The 14,429-nt window shown below is 43.1% G+C and overlaps 3 protein-coding genes across 3 annotated transcripts; 2 read left to right on the top strand and 1 right to left on the bottom strand.

Moving 5' to 3' along the window:
• Nucleotides 1–369: 369 nt before the first annotated feature.
• On the top strand, nucleotides 370–3,745 carry fbxw9 (F-box and WD repeat domain containing 9). The gene is made up of 7 exons (XM_070981849.1): nucleotides 370–1,052; nucleotides 1,151–1,298; nucleotides 1,550–2,570; nucleotides 2,753–2,901; nucleotides 3,002–3,205; nucleotides 3,284–3,349; nucleotides 3,566–3,745. Exons 1-7 carry the CDS (start codon nucleotides 931–933, stop codon nucleotides 3,638–3,640), a joined length of 1,785 nt encoding a protein of 594 aa, XP_070837950.1. The 5' UTR covers nucleotides 370–930; the 3' UTR covers nucleotides 3,641–3,745.
• Nucleotides 3,746–4,609: 864 nt separating this feature from the next.
• On the bottom strand, nucleotides 4,610–5,198 carry LOC139343983 (guanine nucleotide-binding protein G(I)/G(S)/G(O) subunit gamma-12-like). The gene is made up of 2 exons (XM_070981850.1): nucleotides 4,984–5,198; nucleotides 4,610–4,738 (listed from the first exon to the last, which is right to left on the bottom strand). The coding sequence occupies exons 1-2, from the start codon at nucleotides 5,074–5,076 to the stop codon at nucleotides 4,613–4,615; spliced, it is 219 nt and encodes a 72-aa protein (XP_070837951.1). The 5' UTR covers nucleotides 5,077–5,198; the 3' UTR covers nucleotides 4,610–4,612.
• Nucleotides 5,199–5,846: 648 nt separating this feature from the next.
• dhps (deoxyhypusine synthase) lies at nucleotides 5,847–13,015 on the top strand. Its single transcript, XM_070981576.1, has 10 exons — nucleotides 5,847–5,984; nucleotides 6,936–7,135; nucleotides 7,777–7,941; nucleotides 8,051–8,172; nucleotides 9,686–9,782; nucleotides 9,900–9,986; nucleotides 10,140–10,245; nucleotides 10,337–10,440; nucleotides 10,763–10,888; nucleotides 11,622–13,015. Exons 2-10 carry the CDS (start codon nucleotides 6,941–6,943, stop codon nucleotides 11,715–11,717), a joined length of 1,098 nt encoding a protein of 365 aa, XP_070837677.1. The 5' UTR covers nucleotides 5,847–5,984; nucleotides 6,936–6,940; the 3' UTR covers nucleotides 11,718–13,015.
• Nucleotides 13,016–14,429: the final 1,414 nt, after the last annotated feature.

Here is a 14,429-nt window from a genome sequence, read left to right as displayed (position 1 = left end):
ATAAAAATAGAGAGGAGGAGGACATATCAAGGATGCGGTTTGGTGCCTGAACATGCATGCTATGAATAGATGTGAACATTGTGGACAACATGAAATGGAGCATGTATTTTTATACTGTCCTAGATAACAACAGGAGAGACAGACATTTACAGTTACACTCTAAAAGAGTCACAAGACATTAGCTATAACAGTAATGTTGCGGTGGAGTTCAGATGATGCAGGGTACAGGGATATTTTCAGATTTTTAGAAAACAGGAATGATTTAATTTAACATTGAAATCGTTCCGTTCCGCACTCCAATCCCGAAGGTGGCGGTAATGTGCCGGCTCAGTAGTTGTTTTCCACCGTTGTTAAATAACAAAAGCAAGCAAGAAGAAGTAGAAGAAGAAGAAGAAGAAGAAGAAGAAGAAGATGATGATGATAATGATGATATACCTGCATTGTATTTCAGTCTTAATGTGGTAACTAGTGACAGTACAGTGGCTTAGATGAGGACTTTGGACGAGTGGCTTGTACACAATAACATATCGTTGGCAGTAACTGTTACTTGGAGCTAATCGCTAATCTGCTGTGGTAACATTACTCCTTTGTTTTTCTGTAACGAGTAGTTTTTTTAATACATGTATGTTACTGACATCTGTTGCAGATATCTCTAGCTATCCAGAGAAACAGAAAAGAAAAGGACTGTTTTCTTGGGTTACGTTAGTTAAAGCTTTCTTTAAGCAACGCATCTCTGAATTGTAATGCTACCAGTGTAGCTGAGGCTAATTTAAGCCCCGAGGAGCTAACGTTTTGTCGAAGTTCAGCTAACTGTGGTAATATTTTAGGTTTTCTTTACTGAAAAAGCGAAAAGTACAGAATAGAGTTTATAGAGTAGCATTGACTCACAGAACATGAGTTAGTGGTCTCGTGCTCAGAGGGGAATCAGTGATGTCTGAGGCCAGGGTAGACCTGAGTGAAGCAGGGGCAGGGACACACGGTGGCCTGGATGGACCATCTCCTGACCCTATGAAATTTCCGAGCAGTGAAGCCTCCAGCTCTGACCAACAGGGGTAAGACTTCACTACACCCTCATCTGTGTGGCTGTTCATGTCTCACAATGTTGCATTTGAAATGAATAAAGTTGCACTGGGCTTCATATTCCTTCCAGTCTTCTGCCAGCTGGTCACTCAGCCTCATCTGATGCCAGTCCCTCACCTTCTGCTGAGGCAAGTGGCTTGTTGTCACTGCCATGGGAGATGGTGACACACATTGCCTCGCACCTTCCTGCACAGTGTGTCATCACTGTGTTGCCAAAGGTTAGTCTTCAAAGAAATTTTGGCCCATCACTTCCATGACATTCATCTTCTTGCTTATTTCTGTTGCCTAAAGTAAGTAAAGTAAGCCAAAAAAAAGTAGGTACTGATCTCCAAAATCAACCTTTCTTTATTTAAACTGAACCTTCAGTGCTGCTTATCAAAACGCACTGTGTGCATTCAGTTTAAAAAATGCAGTGAATGCTTTTCCTTCATCAAAAAGCATTTTACAAATCTGTTTTTCCTCCTTTTAGGTCTGTCATGCATTGGGTAATGTGGGTAAGGACAGCACCGCTTGGCAGCTCCGGGCACACAGACTGATTGGATCCCGAGCTGGCTTTCCAGTGGGGCCAAGGGAGGACTTTGACTGGCCTTCTGCCTGCTTAGAGATGGAGCAGCTGATAACCTGCTGGACAGGCCAAGGGCAGCTTGTGGCCAGGCGAACCCAAGAGGATGAGGAGGAAAGGGAACAAGCAAGACCGCAGGAAAGAGCAAGGCACGATGGGGAACTAGCTGCAGAAGGACAGGAGGATGGTAGAGAGGATGAAATAGAAGGGGTGGGAGTGGTTGCTCAGGAGGTTGCGTATGGTGTTGATGAAGGAATGGAGGTGGCAATGGAAGGTGAGGAAGGTAAAATGCAGCCCATCGTAGGCGGGGACCAACTGGCAGGACTGAGAGAGGCGTTGGAAGAGAGACTTGCGGATGACGCAGCTGCACTGATGGAAGAAAGGGACCACGGGATGGCGTTTGATGCTGATGAAGGCCAAGATGGTGCTCTTAATAACCGAGAGGACTTGCCAGACCCCAGGAATATAGGTAATGGAAGAGAGGTAGAGATGGAGCAACATCAATCCCCCAGAAGTCCTAGCCCACCCCCAGCACTGGAGTGCATCACCCTACCTTCAGGCCACATTGCCCAAGTCAACTCAGTCCTCCTCGTTGGGGGAGAGGGGGCAGTTTGTGCCACAGGTTCCAGAGACTGGAATGTTAAACTGTGGGATCTTCAGACAGGCTCTGGTGGCACACTACTGCACACACTGGGGAGGCAGGGTGACTTCAGCACCCATCGGGGCTGGGTCTGGTGCCTGGCATCTCAGGGACCTCTGCTGGCCTCAGGGGCCTTTGACAGCACAGTGAGGCTGTGGGACCTACAGGCAGGTGGCGCAGAGAGGGGCCTGATCAGGGCTGGGGCCGCTGTTCTCTGCCTGTCCTATCAGACGGATGTACTGCTGGCTGGTACATTTGACAAGAGGGTCAGCTTGTATGACACCAGAGGTGAGGGAGACGAGCGTATACATCACATTTCAGTTCAGTGGCAGAGTGTGCATGAAGAGAAAGTGAAGGTCATTCGTTTTTTTAAATGTGACACATTGACATAACTCGGAAATCATTCTTACACATATGGACAAATCACTTGGGTTTTTTTTAGGATGACTGTGTCATTATTTTGTCCCCAGCTGCTGAACCCCTGGTGAAAAGCCTCCGTCTCCATGGTAGTGCTGTAATGTGCCTAGCTGCAGATGACAAGTACATCATCTCTGGGAGTAAGGACTGCACTGTGGCTGTCTATGACCGCAGGGCAGGCAAAGGCTTGAAGAGACTCCGGGTACATGCAAACACATGCAGTTTGTTTTTGTGTTTGTGTGCATATATGTTCAGTTGGCCTGTATACTGAGACTAACTCCAACCAAACCGTCCATTTCTAGCTGAGCTCTTACCTGCTGTCTATGAGCTACAGTGGCTGTGAAGTATGGGCAGGAGACAATAGGGGCATGCTCCACTCCTTTTCCGTGCAGGGTGGGACCATAAAACCCCTGTCCCAGTTTGATGTGGGACACACAGCTCTGGTCACTGGCATCCACAGGTCACCTGGAAGCCTCTACACCTGTTCATCTGATCGCACTGTCAAGGTAGGATGAGGCAAATTGCTTGTTTGCCTGTTTAGCTAACTCTGCTACTGAACAGTCTTTGAAATTTTTTGCCTGTAGGTACATATCCCTTGTGCACCTCCAAGGACATTGTGCACACTGCGTCACCAAGATGGAGTCAATGGGGTTAGTGCTTTGTACAACATATAGAGAATTAAAATAATCATAATAATGACAGAAACATTAAAAAGCAAGGCAATAATTAATACAGAACCAATTTGTTTTCCTACATTTTCTAAAGATATTTGTAATTAACATGCTCATCCTCAACACTGAAATGCATTTTCCTCTGTGTGTGTCCACGCTCTCACTAATGACATTCAACCTGTCTTCAACTGTCAGCTGAGTGTGGAGGCTGGAATCCTTGCTGTAGCCTCAGGGGATGCATGTGTGGAAGTCTGGAGGCCCAGAAAATGAAGAGCAAGGCCTGCGAACTATGTGGCAAGACTTGCAAACAGGTGCGGTCCGTGCTGGTCTTTCAGAATACACGGAGGAAACCACAACTGCTTAACATTAGAAAAGGTAACTTCTGTTGGTTCGGCCAAAAGCCCACAAAAAATATGTTACCACATGAAATGTGTAATATTTGTCCCATGCACTTAATTGCCATTTTGTGCCAGTTCTCAAAGCTTTCAAAGACACTACATTGGCGTCTCTCCTCTTTAATTTGTTGTATGTTTAAACCATGTGGAAACAAATTAATAGTATTTACACGTTCTTAAACTGAATCCATAACAGTAACTGACATTGTACCAAAGCATTAGTTACTTCTCATGTACAGTGAAATATTTGAATTATTTAACTTCTGTGACACACTGATTGTATTTATAAAGCTGTTTATTTGAACGCACACGTCAGTGCTCATCAATATGATTTTTTTTTAAGTATATCTGCATATACCTTCTGTGTGTGTGTTTGTTTTTTTTAATAATGTTTTGCCATTTAATTGTTTGGATAAATTTTCGCAATACTTGACAGATGCATCCATTAAAACACACTGAAAGACTATTAAATGGCCTGAAAATCTGGTGCCTGAAGCTGGCTGGATTTGTTCACTGCCTCGTGGGGAGTTATGATGGAACAGCTTTGTGCTGAGAGTCTGGATTGAACAAAGCAACTATAATCATTACAAATTGCAAAAAATTGTTTACTTGAACTCTTAAAAAGTGACCTGACTCAAGTTAGCCATGTTATTCTTTACAAGGCTGAGATAAGGCTTTTTAGGGACACAGAAATTAATTGCACTGTTACGTCAAGGAGCAAAACGAAACACATTGCCGTACTAAAAGGCTTATCTGGTCCACATTTGACAATAGAAAGTCTGTGGTTGCACACTTGGATAGTTGTCCGTATGGCACTCTGTCATCTGGTCATCTCTGCTCAGGACCGTCAAAGCAGCACACAAGTCTTCTTGTCTTTGAAAGGATTGGACGAGGCAGCGATGCCGGTGAGCAGAGGGTCACTGCGCCTGTGGTCATGGCAGTACCGGACCAAGTCTGCTGCTGTCAGGGAGATCTGGGATAAAGGTGGACAGGATGGCATTTTACTGGAGTTCACACATTTTAATTCTGAAATAAACCTCTAAAAAAACTATTTGACATGGTGTTAACAACACAGACGAGGAGCATGTCAGCACACTTGGTGTTTCGTAACTATGGAAAACTTCAAACAACTGGTCTTAAGTGGTGCAGTAAGTATACTGTATGATGACATGAAACTAGCATCCATGTAGTTCATGGATTATTCACATTCTTACATACCTTGATTCTCTCAATGCTCGCCTCCACCCGAAGTTGATCCACCAGTTTTTGTGCCTGAACAACGCTGTTGCTGCTGCACATCTTTCCTGACATTGCCTTCAGCAAAAGACTCAGCAAAATCCCTCTCTGGACTCAATATGCCTCTTCCACACCAAAAGGAGCAGTGGGAAATGATGTATTTTACCTGATCCAAAGAGTCACATCTGGTTGTGCAGAAGAATCTGGTCAGAGAAGCTCCCGACTTTCCTTTCTCACCTGTATCTCCCTTTTATTCACTGTTGGGGCAGTTCAAAGGCTCTGTGATATAAAAGGTCATAGAACACAGTGTTGGAAATGTCACAAAGATCACACTTCACTTCACAGCCACCGCTGATGAAAAGATTATTGACTAAGGCATTATGCTGTCCTTTAGGTATGGCTTCTGCCTTTCTGCTACAATATGTGTTGATTTATTTTATTTTATTTTTTTTTTACAAAAAGTACATTTGTTTATGGATTAATAGAACCATTAATTTGGTTAAATATATTTTAATGGGCACTATTTAAGTTGTCAAAAACAGGTTTGGCTTTCATTTTTGTATAATCAGTGCTGACAAAAGACTGAAAAAGGGAGTGTGACACGGAACACAAGAATGTGTTAATTATAACTGCGGGTACCTAAAGTATGAATGTTTACTCAAAGCAAACTGTCTATTAGTGTAGTCATAAAATAATGTATAGACTGCAGACTATAGTTGTTACTACAAGAGGAGACACAGATATAGGATTATATTATACAGCCTTTTGTCCTGATGTAACTAATGTTCTCAAACGCGTAATACGCAGAAGTGCCGTTTGATCATGTTTGTCCTTTCGCACTTTCCGTAGCAGCAGCGTGCCTGCTGTAGGGGATTCATCCGGTGTTTACAGAAATGCTCGTGTTCAATGAACGTCTTGTCGTGTCTGGAGACAGTTCATTACTACTTAACGACGTTCATCAACTAACGTCACTCCAAGAATAGGTGTGTTTTCATCTCTGTATTCTGATGTTATTCGTAATTTAATCGTGACTCAACTAATCGTGACTCAACTAGCCAACAGTTAGTTTGTCTCCTAGCTAACATCAGCTAACATTACATGCACGCTATAAATGACGTTATCCTGCACCTCATAAACGCAGTATGTGCTTCGTATGGTGTATGGTGAACCACACCTAGACAACGGGCTTAAACATTTTTCTTGTTTTACATGTTCAGGTAAATTGCCATAAAGTCGTTAGTTTTCACGTTAGCTTTGTGTGGCAGCCAGTTTCCAGTTATACAGGACTGTCTTGCGATTGTCCGACAGGAGTGGCACCATCAGGGAGGCGACAAAAACAAACAAACAAACAAACAAACAAACAAACAAACAAACAAACAAACCTAATCAGCGTGTTTTCACTTTGTCATTATTGGTTATTGCGTAACGTAACCTATTTGAAATGAAGGTTATAAAAGCTTAGCGGCATGAACAGTTTTCTTAAAGCACTGTATATGTAAACACTGGAGTGTAGAAATGGCTGATTTGCCTCCCTCAACCTGGCTGTCTTCAGGTTGCTTAAATTTGATGTTCATGGGCGCGTCACAGTTGTGCTCCATTATGCAATTATTTACTCATGAAATATGCCAAACCCCGACAAGAAAACCAGTTCCTTTAACATCACCTCATCAGAATCCTGTCGTTTGATCATTACCAAAAACTCATCTGCCAGAGCCTGTCCTTCAGGACGTTTTATGAAAAATCAGTCAGGTGCATCTGAGCCAGGCTAATATGTTTAGTGCAGATCTTCTTCAGCTGTTCACTCATCTGACACATGCAGCTGGGAAGCTCAGTCATGTTTTTTTCTGTACATGTCAGGGAGAGCAGAGATGCAACCTGTCACCACAGACCGAAGAGATGACATCCATTGGTACTTACAACTTTGTTTTTCACAGAAAAAATGGCGGACCACGCCCCTTCTGTTGCCATGGAGGCCGTTCTCAAACCCAGCTGTGACCTCCCAGAGGACATGCCAAAGATCAGAGGCTATGACTTCAACCAGGGGATTGATCTGCATGCAGTGCTGAAGTCCTACCTCACCACGGGCTTCCAGGCCAGCAGGTTGAGCTTGGCCATTCAGGAGATCAACCAAATGGTGAGAGGAATGGCTGTGGACCGAGGATTATTGTACAAAAACACAGTTTGTCATTTACCTTTGATAGCCATGCAGGTGAGATATCTGTCTCAGCTGAGATATTTGTGTCTTGAGATTTCTTCCTCTGCCCCAATACAATGGAGGTGAATGGTACTTCATTTGTGGGGCCCACAACAGTAAAAAAATTACAGGTTGTCTTTCCAGAAACAAAGTACTTGTTGCTTTGGAAAATCCATACACCTCACTGTAATGACTTTGTCCTTTATTTTTTTAAAACAGTGGGAGAGATGAGGGTATAAGTCACAATAAAGGTCCCTCAGCTGGCAGTCAAACAGTGAACGTTGCAGTTATAAGTTATATGTCTTAACCATTCATCTGCCAGGATGCCATACAAACAAGATTCCATTCACCTCCTTTGTATTGGGGAGGAGGCAGAAATCTCAGAGATGGATTTCTTTAAACTGGACACATAAAACAAACTCTATCTGCATTGCTAATGACCAGTAGAGGCAAATATGTTGTTTTTTAGTGATTTGGGTGAACCGACCCTTTAAATGACACAGATTCAGTAGCCTATGATCAGTCTGTCAGTGGTCATTTGCAGTGTTGACCAGTGTTGTCTCATGACTCGGCACTCACAGATAGAGAAGCGTCTCGAGCCAGTGAAGGCAGATGAAGGAAATGAGTATGAAGAGTCTGGTGAAGCTCCCTACAAGTCGGGCTGCACCATCTTCCTGGGTTACACCTCCAACCTCATTAGCTCCGGAGTCAGAGAGAGCATCCGCTACCTGGCAGAGCACAAAATGGTACATATTTATACACTTCTCATTATTATCCGGGTCGTACTCAGATCACAGATAACATGTAAAGCAGTTCGACACAGGGACCAGAATCTATCTTGTTACTCTCTGTTAGGTGGATGTGATTGTAACCACAGCTGGAGGCATAGAGGAGGATTTCATCAAGTGTCTGGCTCACACCTACTTGGGAGATTTCAGCCTGCCTGGCAAGGACCTCCGCCACAGGGGCATCAACAGGTTGGCAGATACAGATACAACGCACCTCTCACATTCACATCCTCAGAATGATGCAGTTTGTGCACTGCCTTGCTCAGAGTTACCTCGATGAGAAGCAGTGGCGGCTCCTGACAAATTTCTCAGGGGGGGCAACTGTTGCGATGATGGCTAAGATGACCCGTTCAATGAGCAAAATTATATTAAATAAAAGTCAGATAGCTAACTTTACAGTGTTACGTTGTATTGTTTAATTTGGTTTTCCTGTTCAACCACTAGATGGCAACACCAGACATGAATTGTACATACTGTACAGTATTTTTGTATATCTATATCAAGTTAAATGTCTCAAATACAATAAATTAGGTTCCACAATAAAACACTTCCACTGTGGCATCAACACATACACTGTCATCTACTAGTTTGCCCATGAAATCACTGTTTAGCACAGTCTACAATTTATAGGCACCATGGATGCCATAGCAATAATCATCCATCCATCCATCCATCCATCCATCCATCCATCCATCCATCCATCCATCCATCCATCCATCCATCCATTTTCTACACCGCCTATCCCTTTTCGGGGTTGTTGGGGGCTGGAGCCTATCCCAGTCAACGTGCGAGAGGCGGGGTACACCCTGAACCGGTCGCCAGCCGATCACAGGGCAGCGATCAGTTACCCTCTCATTGAAATCAGGCATGTTCCTGACAAGTTTTCTCTCCATGGAAAGCTTGGCCAATGTTACAGTTGCTGGCCATGTTGATCTTGCAGTCTCCTGAGTCCCAACACGTGCGCGCGCTGTGCGTATCATCCAAGCACGCATCAGTGCGTATGACGAAATCACGTTGGGGCAAGCCCTCCTGGAGCCCATAGAAATAAATTATAGGGTCCAAAAACTGAAAAAAAAATCTCAACATGTAAGTCTGTGAGAGCGCCAGGGGCGATTTTCAATCTGACTGAAATCGCCCCGAGGGGGCGGGGCTTCTGGTTAGAAAGTGATATTCAAGCTGCTGATTGGAGAATAATATTAAGACTTAGACCGGCAAAATAAACTCTTTCCTCTCTCTTTTTCTCGTGTGGCTTAAGGAGGGCGGTGCACTATCGCCCACTATGGGCCAGCTGCCCCGATGAGAAGACTGATCTCTCTTGAGACTATAGGAATAAATATTGAGCTTTTTGAAACCAATTCGATTTGTCAAAAATGAACTGCCAAAAAAGACAACATTTAGAGGCAATCATAATTGTACATCACATGACAGCTTCTCTTCCGAGGGGACAATTAGGAAAAACAGATGGTGAGCACAAGTGAATCAGTCCCCCCATTGTGAACAGAGACGAAGATCCCCTCTCTGTTGGAAATCAATTCCCCCCCACTTACCTGGATGTGCTTGTGCCTGTGTGCCACAAGCTCCCCGTCAGAGCAGGTGTTGATTTAGGGAAAGTTTAACAATTCCAAACTCTGTCCAAAGCTATCAGTAATAAATATTAAATGTAAATTGTCATCTTTACACTTCTCTGTCTTGCTGGATGTAGGATAGGGAATCTGCTGGTGCCCAATGACAACTACTGTAAGTTTGAAGACTGGCTGATGCCCATCCTGGACCAGATGTTGTTGGAGCAGAACACGGAGGTCTGTTAACCTGTTAGTTTGATGTCCTCTCATAAAAATCCAGCTGTGCAGTCAGAAAGGTATTTCTTATCATGTAGTGTTGGCTTTTTTTTAACCGTTTGAACTTTCTTATTTCAGGGCACACGTTGGACTCCCTCCAAAATGATTCATCGACTTGGCAAGGAGATCAATAATACTGATTCTGTGTACTACTGGGCATACAAGGTACAAGGTCTATGCAGATTATGAAGTCATTGTTCTGCTTTGTCACTTGCTTCATCCAGCTTCTGGACGTTACTTACTCTGTTTAGATGGTACTTACAGTGTATTTGTGTCTAAACATCAGTCAGTAAATGTGCTGTTTATGTTCTGTGTCAGAATAACATTCCAGTGTTCAGTCCTGCTCTGACAGATGGCTCCCTGGGCGACATGATCTACTTTCACTCTTATAGGAACCCTGGCTTGGTTTTGGACATAGTGGAAGGTAAAAGCAACATTGCTGCTACAGAACAGGATGGCCACAGCTGAGTCAGCATTAGCTGTTGGTCATATCATGAATGTGCACTTTATTTCAGATATTCGCAAGTTGAACAGCCTGGCAGTGTTTGCCAAAAGGACGGGAATGATCATCCTGGGAGGAGGGCTGGTCAAACATCATATAGCCAATGCTAATCTTATGGTAACGACCGTCCATGATCTTTATTTCTGACTCTCTATTACTCATACATGACTTCACATCAGGCTTTGTATACAAGCCTGCTAAGTTCCGAGAAATTAAGTTGGCCTTTGGTACAATGTAACTGTGCATTTGCTCAGAAATGTTGTCATTTTGAGGTAGATTAAATCAGTATTTCCATGTAATGCCACGTTTATGTAGTTATTTTACAGTTTATGTTTTTACATGCAAATATTGAGTTCCTACAGCGCAGCCACTGTTAGCAGAGCAAAGCTAATGCAACAACAACAACAACCTGCTCTGTCTTTCCTCTCTCTCCTTCCAGAGGAATGGAGCTGACTATGCAGTGTTTGTGAATACGGGTCAGGAGTTTGACGGCTCTGACTCTGGGGCCAGACCTGATGAGGCTGTATCCTGGGGCAAGATCAAGACAGATGCTAAGCCCGTTAAGGTACCGATATTTATCCCAGCAGTGTTAGCCATGACCCGACCAAGACTAATGTCAACATTATGTTCCATTTTTTACAATTATATCCTCAGATACCCTTTTATTAGAACTTATTTTGAGATATCTTCCCTTCTGCTGCTTCACTTAGTTATTTCACATATTTTCCAGATGCGTTTTACAGCCCTTAGATAATGCACTTCAAGTGTTTTCAGATGTGGATTTTTCCTTGCTCTTTATTGCTGATTGACCGGGATCAAACGCTAACAGTGGTGTTTTAGTTGAAAAATTGTATTTAATCTCTCTGACTCTGAGACAGCATTATGGCGGTGTGACAGATTTGAAAACTACTACAAATTTGGTCCAGAAATACAGTAGCAGTTATACATCAGCAGCTGCTTATATCACACCTTAAAAATTCCCATGGCATAACATCTATGACGAATGGCATCCCTCTATTCAAATATAACAAACATCAATTTTCTTTGTTCATTTTTTGCTTTTAATGTTCGACCGTTAGAATGGAAAAAAAAAAAAAAAAAAAATCATTGCTCACCAGGAGCTGTCGTCTCCGTTTTGGCCTCAAGGCGGCAGTGTCTGCGCAGTGTTTGATCCAAAGATACAGAATGGCATCAGAGCACCAAAACATAAATATGAAAACCAGGGGCTGGATTCAGTCCAGTGTAGTGAGTGTGTAACGTGGAGAAAAGTGACACACTGCTCTGTTCTCCGTCCTCAGGTGTATGCAGATGCCTCTTTAGTCTTCCCTCTGATAGTGGCCGAGACCTTCGCTCTCCACGCTGACAAGCTGACTGCCGGAAAGAAAACTGATTAAACCGTCGCCTCCTTAAATGCTCTGTTAGAAACAACAACCAGCTGCGTTCCTCTGGTACTTCCCTTGTTTGACCAACTGCAGATATAAGTTGGATCCTCTGCTGAAAATATATGGTGATGGCATGGCAACATTAAGATGCAGCATTACAAACAATGCTGCCTTTGAAAACCTCATTTCATGGGAGTTCAAGGTGACAGTTTCCTGTCTTTGATGCTCTCCGTAACAGCATTTACTTGTCAAACTAGTACAGTTTTTCCCCTGTCTGTTCAGATAGCTGAAATAGCATGGGCAGCATGCTATTGCATGTACCAAAGAGACGGTCGAGAATGCATCAGATTTTAGCTGTGTGTGTGTGTGTGTGCGCGAGAGTGTGTGTGTGTGTGACAGAGAAAGAGAGAGACCTTATTGCTTTTCAGTTTTTATATTATCCATGCCCTTACTTTGCTGCCGCTGTTACAGGATGAGAGATGTGCCTGTATATTTTAAGAAACCATAAATTAATCATGTCTTGCTGTTAAACGGGGTTTTGGTTGACTATTACAAATAGTCTTTGTGCAGTACAGTAGGTCTGTGTGTGAGGGCCACGAGGGGTCCACTTTGTGACAGTTTCACATGACTATGTTTGCCATCTTTGCGGTATAAGAAATACAACTTTTTTTTGCATCACAGGGTACACAAGACATTACTGCTGACCTTAATGATATTTATAATAAATAAAAATAAATAGACAAATGTTAAGTTTCAAGGTCCTCAGTTGCATTTGAAATCTGTCCATAATAAAAAACCCAATATAATTCTACCTTTATGATGTTTATAATGTTCTGTTTTTGGTGACATTGTACAAAATGTGTAAATTTAACTATAGGTTAATTATTGGGTCATAGTTAAAGGTGGCGTTGTATGGGACTGCATTAAATTGGTGTTTCTAATTTTTTATTATTCACATTTACATACATGAGGGAGGGAACATTTCAAAAAAAACAAAAACAACTTAATATAATGCAGACACCACCACTAACCATGACCTCAATGCTAAAATATGATTTAATTAAATGCTAAAACATGATTTAATGTGCCTATGATGTTCAATTTAATTGTGAACATCATAGGCACAGAACAGATGTGTTGGATTGCATTAGACTGTACATGTGTACCTAATAAAATGGACACTATTTCTTTTCTAGACCTTTCATTTTTATAGTCTTTTTTTTTCTTTTTAATTGACACTCAAACATCCTTCTGTAAATTAGCTTCCAGCCTTTTGACGTTTATGTTCTGAATAAAGAAAAGAAAGTTGTAAACGTCTCATTCACACGTGCGAACGGTGGCAAGTTTGCTCAGCTACAATCCACCGAACGGCGAATGCTGAGCTTCCATAACGTCTGCTGACCACCTCCAGTCACCTCGACGCTGTTTGTGAGACCCTCCAGAAGAATCCCGCTGAAGGCCTCATGGAGCATCCCAGCTTATGCTTGTGTGGTTAGTGGTCGCTCAGTAGGTGGGACTCTCAGCTCGTTGCCTTTGTGTCGTCTGCAGAATCAACCACTTAATCTGGGAACAATGATAAAGACATTTCCCATCACTACACATCAGTCAGCCGTTGTGGGAATGGATATTTCCTCTGGCTAATTGCTGCTCCCATATCCTTTACACACGGTCACAGTCGCCTCACAATCCAGTGATATTTGCAGCCTTTGCCATGGAAATGTGGGTAGTTTTTATATCAAATGTGTATATAGTCCGTTCACTGAAGCCTGATTCTCTTTTCTTTCCTAGAGTTGTCTGAAGTGTCAGAGTCTTTTTTTAGTGGGAATGGTGACCTTCTCTCTTTTGGAAACAGAGATGGAGAAGTGGAATTGGAACTGGGATAAGGTCAACTTTCCCAAAACCTCAGCCCCATGTGTCTCACACACACACACACACACACACACACACACACACACACACACACACACACACACACACACACACACACACACACACACACACACACGTTGGGCGTTTCTGTCTTTGTACAAACTGCTTTTCCATTCAGTCCTTCTATCATTTCCTATTGGCGGTGGCACTGCATGAGTGTGTGTTTACCTAGGGCTTGACAGTTCAAAGATTTTTCTAAAGGCAGTGGTGTATGGATTTTCAGCCCTATAGAAACTTATGTTTGTTCTGTGCTTAATGGAAAGATTACAGGGCGACTGACGGGGCTGAAAAGAGTGAGATAGAGACTGACTATGTGTCTGCGTGTGTGTCTGTGGATGAGCTGTAGTCACGCTATGATAATATTGTGTGGCGTCTGCACAGAGCAGACAGTGTTTGCCCCCTCCTCCTCTGCCGAACAATCAGTACAGTGTGTGATGTGCAGGGCCGCAGCAGTCATAATGGCAATTATGTCTTCTCCCGGCCAGATTGGTAGTTTTTTTTTATGGTGAGAACCGAAGAGCCAGACAGGGAGGGAGAAAGCAGAAGGAAAAGACAGAGGGAGAGCTGACCTGCTGCACAGCTGCAGGGTGGGGTGGATCTGCTGTGAAGAGTGGAGGGGAAACAAAGGAAATACACAGCAGATAGATTTGTGCACATTTGCATAATGATATCAACCTCCCCCCCACCTCGGTTTGTTTCAAGTCATTTTTTTCAATTCCCTGAACTGTCCTCATGATGTCCAGTCACCAAGAAGTGCTGATAAAATCGTATTTGTTGGGGTCACTTTCAGTCATC

Source organism: Chaetodon trifascialis, chromosome 15, assembly GCF_039877785.1.
Source record: "Chaetodon trifascialis isolate fChaTrf1 chromosome 15, fChaTrf1.hap1, whole genome shotgun sequence".
Lineage (NCBI taxonomy): Eukaryota > Metazoa > Chordata > Actinopteri > Chaetodontiformes > Chaetodontidae > Chaetodon > Chaetodon trifascialis.
This window is presented reverse-complemented; position numbering and strand designations above follow the sequence as displayed.

Excerpts from the sequence above, each read along its gene's own strand:
- fbxw9 (XM_070981849.1), top strand. The coding sequence starts at position 931 with ATGTCTGAGGCCAGGGTAGACCTGAGTGAAGCAGGGGCAGGGACACAC. Across the intron at positions 2,571-2,752 it reads CAGCTTGTATGACACCAGAG|CTGCTGAACCCCTGGTGAAA; the intron begins GTGAGGGAGACG and ends TTTTGTCCCCAG. Across the intron at positions 2,902-3,001 it reads AAGGCTTGAAGAGACTCCGG|CTGAGCTCTTACCTGCTGTC; the intron begins GTACATGCAAAC and ends GTCCATTTCTAG.
- LOC139343983 (XM_070981850.1), bottom strand. The coding sequence starts at position 5,076 with ATGTCAGGAAAGATGTGCAGCAGCAACAGCGTTGTTCAGGCACAAAAA. Across the intron at positions 4,739-4,983 it reads CGAGCATTGAGAGAATCAAG|ATCTCCCTGACAGCAGCAGA; the intron begins GTATGTAAGAAT and ends CCTTTATCCCAG.
- dhps (XM_070981576.1), top strand. The coding sequence starts at position 6,941 with ATGGCGGACCACGCCCCTTCTGTTGCCATGGAGGCCGTTCTCAAACCC. Across the intron at positions 9,987-10,139 it reads TGTACTACTGGGCATACAAG|AATAACATTCCAGTGTTCAG; the intron begins GTACAAGGTCTA and ends GTTCTGTGTCAG. Across the intron at positions 10,441-10,762 it reads TAGCCAATGCTAATCTTATG|AGGAATGGAGCTGACTATGC; the intron begins GTAACGACCGTC and ends CTCTCCTTCCAG.